The 5579-nt window shown below is 40.4% G+C and overlaps 1 protein-coding gene across 1 annotated transcript; it reads left to right on the forward strand.

The window, feature by feature from the left end:
* The first annotated feature begins 1076 nt into the window (after positions 1–1076).
* LOC308074895 (uncharacterized protein) lies at positions 1077–4200 on the forward strand. The gene is made up of 3 exons (XM_080414403.1): positions 1077–1176; positions 1323–1366; positions 3788–4200. Exons 1-3 carry the CDS (start codon positions 1113–1115, stop codon positions 4091–4093), a joined length of 414 nt encoding a protein of 137 aa, XP_080270529.1. The 5' UTR covers positions 1077–1112; the 3' UTR covers positions 4094–4200.
* Positions 4201–5579: the final 1379 nt, after the last annotated feature.

The raw sequence follows: 5579 nt of genomic DNA on the forward strand, positions 1-5579 counted from the left end.
TTATAGCAGTGACTGAGACAACAGACTGAAAAACAATGATGTATAACTGAATGTGCATGTAGCGTGCATGCGTGTCTCCGTGTCTGCGTGCCCAGTCTGCCCACCTCAAGTCACCATTTGACCAATCTTGCCCGGACACCAAAATGAGTTTGACACCCCTGCTGTAGAGGCTTCTGCTCTCCGTAGAAGTATAAAACATTGAAAAATTAAATACTCAAGTAAAGTAAATGTACCACAACATTTTACTTAAGTACAGTACATGAGTAAATGTACTTAGTTACTTTCTACCACTGGTGAACAGCGAATGGAAAAAAAAGCAGAGAATACAGTAGGTTATGGTCTAAAGTGCAGCAGGTAGATATACTGTATGAGTGAATAGATGTGCAACAGGGCTCAGTGCCTGTTCAGCAGCCTGATGGCCTGTCTGTGGAAACTGTCCCTTAGTCAACTTAACAGCATCACCTACCTGATGTTCATATTCTGTATGTTGTTGGTTTGTCTGTTAACACATTCGGTGCCAGAATTTTATAATAACAGATTAAGGTCGGTGCCAGAAATCTCACCGTTGAGCTGCTGTTTAAGCTGTAGACTCCACGATGTGCATTCCATGTGAAACAAAGCATGCATGCATTTTGCACGATGGACCTGGCTAACGCCTGGAACGATAGCATCTTTCACGCGGGTCACAATGGCGCTGCGATCGCACATACAAAATGAGTCGTTTTCCCCAACGTAAAAAGTTTCTGAGTTATAGGGGTTTTAGAGAAGGAGATAGAACGGAAGCGGATGGGGAGCCATGTTTTTTGGCACGGTGATCTATAAAGCCCTTCCTTCTCAGAATCACCGTGGGTGATTCCAGAGCTGCTCCAGCCCCTCCCGTATGGAAAAAAATGAAAAAAACAAAAGCGACTGAAAACACGGTTCAGACCGTGTTCGGCACCAAAGCGCTACTCTGTGCAAACACGGTTCAGACCGTGTTTGGCACCCGATGTGTTAATAGTGCATGATTTCTAACTGCATGTCATGCTCTTTGCAAATGTGTCCACCAGAGAATGCTAATCTAACTCAATTACGTATACACACTTTCAGGTTTGCTTGTCAGTTTAGCTGTCATGTTAGCAGTGATAGTGGTGGCCCTGCTGATATTCTACGTAAAGAGAACCAGAAAACCACAAGGTGAGTCACACACGCACACACACGCACACATAGTAATAGCCCTGCCTGTAGCCCAGAAGCCTAATATCTCCCTTGGCCAGGGGGACAAGAACAAAATGCTAACATTTATAATATCAGTTAGATTAACATGTTTTATATATTTCCAGTGGCAGTCCTCAGTGCCAGGAACCCCACTGAAGATGATGGAGAGGTGAGTATTGTGATTGTTTTCTTATGATTCTTTGTTCTTTGGTCTGTAACTTGTGTGCTATTGTGTTGTTTTCACTCTACATTGTGTTTATGCTTATATGTTTTTGAATGAAATGTGTTTGTGCTTGAGGCTGCTGTTTCATGGTCAAATCACACTTGAAAAAGGAGCATTCCGATAATATGTTCCATTTATGGTTCATATCAATGTGACTTGGATTAAATGAAGGTAAACTACTAGTTTGTTTCATATCAGGTGGGTGCACTTATGTTAAGAATTGCACTGCTGTAAGAGTGATATTGACATCACACAAGTTCTGCCCTCTAACTGGGCTCCTTTTAATGCCCAATTTAGGGATGCACGATAATGCAATTATGGCCGATATCCGATCTCCGATTATGTGTAGGGTCATATCAGCCGATACCGATTCCGATATAGTACATGTAATATTGAGCTCATTGCTGAATTATTGTATTTATTTATTTTGTTTTGCTGGTGAAAGTTGATGGTAAACCTTCCTCCCCACTAACCCTACTGTAATGAAATGTATATATGGAATAAATACATTATTTAATTAATTAAAATTACTACAATTTGGTGTCAGAGCATTGAAAAAAATTCATTACAATGTGTCTAAGTGTACCCAGCAAATCTTGTAGGTATTTGACGCTGGGAACCAGAGTTATGGCTGTTTAAATCCCAGCCTATAGAGCATCGCAGTTCCCGCCCCTTCCGGGTTCCACCGCAAAATACTCAATGCATTTTTCCCATTGACATTTCCAAAAATATTTATATCAATTAATTTAAGCCTAGAATCAAGCCAATAAAACATGACCATCATCATGACCATAAAACGTTTGATTCTGTGATTTTTTTTTTGTGAAAACGGCAAAACAAAGGGTATTTATTAAATATAGTATATCATATAATTAAATATAAAATAAAAAAAAATCATAGAAAAAAACGTTTTATGGTCATGATGATGGTCATGTTTTATTGGCTTGATTCTAGGCTTAAATTAATTGATATAAATATTTTTGGAAATGTCAATGGGAAAAATGCATTGAGTTTTTTCTTCCGGCACCAGGAAAAACCAGGAATGCTCTATAGGAACACAGAGGGGGCGGGGCTTAAGCAATTTCAGCCTGTCCCCATTGGCAGTTTAAGTGTACCTATAGGAGATTTCGTAGGTATTCAATGCTGGGAACCGGAGTTATGGCTGTTTAAAGCCCAACCAATAGGAAGATAGAGGGGGCGGGGCTTCAGCAATTACAGCTCGTCCTTATTGGTGGTCTAAGTCCACACACCAAATTTGTACTCGGTAGCAGGCTGCCAACCGAAGTTATGGCTGTTTAAAGCCCAGCCAATAGGAATTGTAGATCGGCTATTCTCACTTCCTGTTTGGCGTTGAAGTTTGACGCTTTGCCACGGTCACGCCGTTTTACGAAAACTCAAGCTTTTGATAACTTTTCATCGTTAACGTCTTTTGTGTACTCTGAGCGAATTTGAGGCGGATCCGACAATCCGCCTAGGAGGAGTTCGTTAAAGTACAACGCGTGAAAATGGCGTGAAATGCACAATTATGCCACTATCAATTCAAAATGGCCGACTTCCTGTTTGGTTTCGGTCATGGCTCCAAGACACTTTTTCGTAAGTCGGGACATGATACAGGTGTATACCGATTTTTATACGCGTGAAACCGTATTATCGGGCTTGAAGCACAAACTTTTGTAGGGGGCGCTATTGAGCCATCAGGACACGCCCCTTTTTGAAACAATTAAAATACGTAATTTTTCACCACTTGTGATGTGTGTGCAAAGTTGCGTAACTTTTTGAGTACGTTTAGGCCCTCATTTTCCCTATTCATTATCGGGAATAATAATCATTGCAGTTTCAAAAAATGGTATGTGAGAACACTCAATGAGAGAAGGACCAGGAATGGGAACGTCATCTGACCATACTGTTTCCAGCAACAGAACTCTGGTGACAGAGAAATGTCGCTCACAATGCCTTATTACCAACATAATGAACATGATAACATAATACGCCAACAAAAAGGTGCGAACAGATAGAATACTCAGAATACAGCAGTTCGAGGATGACACAAGAGGTCCTCTAACAGTTAACAGTTTATACGTAAAAAAATTAAAATACATTACAATACAACACATGACAGTAACATACACAACAACAAGCGCTCCCTTATCTTTCCCTAGATTAATGACCCTCTGTAGGGGAACCTTTTCTAAAAGACATGCTTTCGTATGCTGCTTAAAAGACCTCTGATTGGTTGTCAGTTTGACAATGGTTTCCAGGTCGTTCCACTGTGTGGCTCCTTTAAGTAAATGACCCCTCACCCACTTTACTTTTAAAAGCATGGCTCACATTTTCTACACTGGCTTTTCCTCCTATGTTCTAATCTAGACTCATGAAGGAAGGAGAGGTGAAGACCAATCAACAGGTCTCACCATGTCTCCTGTCTACGCGACCATCAACATCATGACCGCTGTTGACACAACCTCCAACATCTATGCTAATGCTAATGATGACATCCACCAGGATCCTTCAGACTCAGTTGTCTACGATACTGTAGTCACCTCTGAAGATGTTGATTTGCATCCAAGCCAAGATACTAAAATGTCTGAAAGCTCTTCACTGGTGCGACCAGTCAATGAGATTCCTGATGAGGATTTTTATTCAATGGCACAGCTGCCTAGTGGCCATAGCTGAATGTGTAGAGAGAGGCAGCCTGGGAAAAAGTTCGGGTCCCAGGTTAATTCCCGGACCGGGAATGGGCTGGGTGAACAGGCTCATGGGAACTGAGTTCTGTCCTAACATGTCCACAGTACTGTAGGTCATCATATTTGACCTTTTAGTGCAGAGTTAATCATATTGAGCTCAGCACCACCCTCTGGTGGACAGATTAGCATTTTGTTTATATGTATAATATATTGTATATATTTTCCAACACCAAAAGCTAAATTGTCAGTTTCTATCTTTTAATTTTAAGTTAGATTTTGGGTTTTGTACCTACTATACTTAATTGCAATGATACACAGCTCTGGTTTCACATTTCTTTATTCTAATAGGACTATATATATTTAATTCAATACATACTAGACAAAAGCACCCTTTGGGTGTTTGGGCCCTTTCTATGTGAGAGGTTTTTAAAGCTGCATGTAACTTTCCTCTTCTACCCCGGATTTGAACCTGGTTTTGTGCGCAAGTGCTGATTTTTTTCATACCATTGAGCTAATAGAGCCTGCCTGCTTGTTCAGGGGATAAATGTAATCTTGACCTTTAGGTCCAAATTTTTGTCAGATCATGTGTCTAGGTGAGACATGACCTTTGACATGATCTAAATGTCTCAATAGAGGAGCAGGGAGACATGTTGCAACAATAAGTTATATTATATTAACATACTCTACCATACAGAGTGGACAAATTTACATTTTATTCATTAAAAAAAGTTACATAGTGCCGTTTTAAATCTACCTCCTTGTATTTCATGTGGGTTTCAAATTAAATACTTCACTTTATTTGAGGTAGTTTTTTGTGGAGGGTTCTGCTTTGTGGTTTTTCATACACAGGATCAGATTGATGAGCTGGACATATGCAGCCCAGTGTAGCAATTTGTCTTCCACAGACGGACCGATTTTTGTTGCATGAATTGTTAAATAAAGCAAACAGAGTTTTCTGACTGTGACCCTTCTCTTTCTTTACCAGAATGTACGGTATATAGACATCTAGGATAATGTACCAAGATCAGAGAGGCCTTTGCAGACAAGGTGCGATTGGTCAATCCGTTTTTACCACATAGGAAAAGACGCACAAATCGAACTGGGTTTGATTGAGAAAAAAGAAAACGCACCGCCGCAGCCACTTGCCGCACAGCAAATTCGGAGCCGGTGTGCATGAGGTCATAGAGAACAATCGCACCCTGTCTGCAAAGGCCTTCAGACAGGTTACTAGCCTATTGTGGTAGCACTTGAAGTTATCTGAAGTCCATCATTCAATGTGTTCTGAACATGATAGGATACAGAAATTAACAGATCTAAACAGACATACACTACTATCAGTCAGTGAGGTGGACCATCATTGTAACTTTGTATGCCTCACTCTATTCAAATGAACGTGAACTTTGTACGGCTTCAAAATATGCCTTTCCTAGAGTCTGAGTGTAAAGTCTGTGAATCTTAGAGTTATGATACAAAAG

The sequence above is a fragment of the Gymnoscopelus braueri genome, assembly GCF_963280865.1.
Source record: "Gymnoscopelus braueri genome assembly, chromosome: 19".
Classification (NCBI taxonomy): domain Eukaryota; kingdom Metazoa; phylum Chordata; class Actinopteri; order Myctophiformes; family Myctophidae; genus Gymnoscopelus; species Gymnoscopelus braueri.

Coding starts and splice junctions, on each gene's coding strand:
- LOC308074895 (XM_080414403.1), top strand. CDS start 1,113: ATGTTAGCAGTGATAGTGGTGGCCCTGCTGATATTCTACGTAAAGAGA. Junction 1,177..1,322: donor GAGAACCAGAAAACCACAAG/GTGAGTCACACA, acceptor ATATATTTCCAG/TGGCAGTCCTCAGTGCCAGG. Junction 1,367..3,787: donor CCACTGAAGATGATGGAGAG/GTGAGTATTGTG, acceptor GTTCTAATCTAG/ACTCATGAAGGAAGGAGAGG.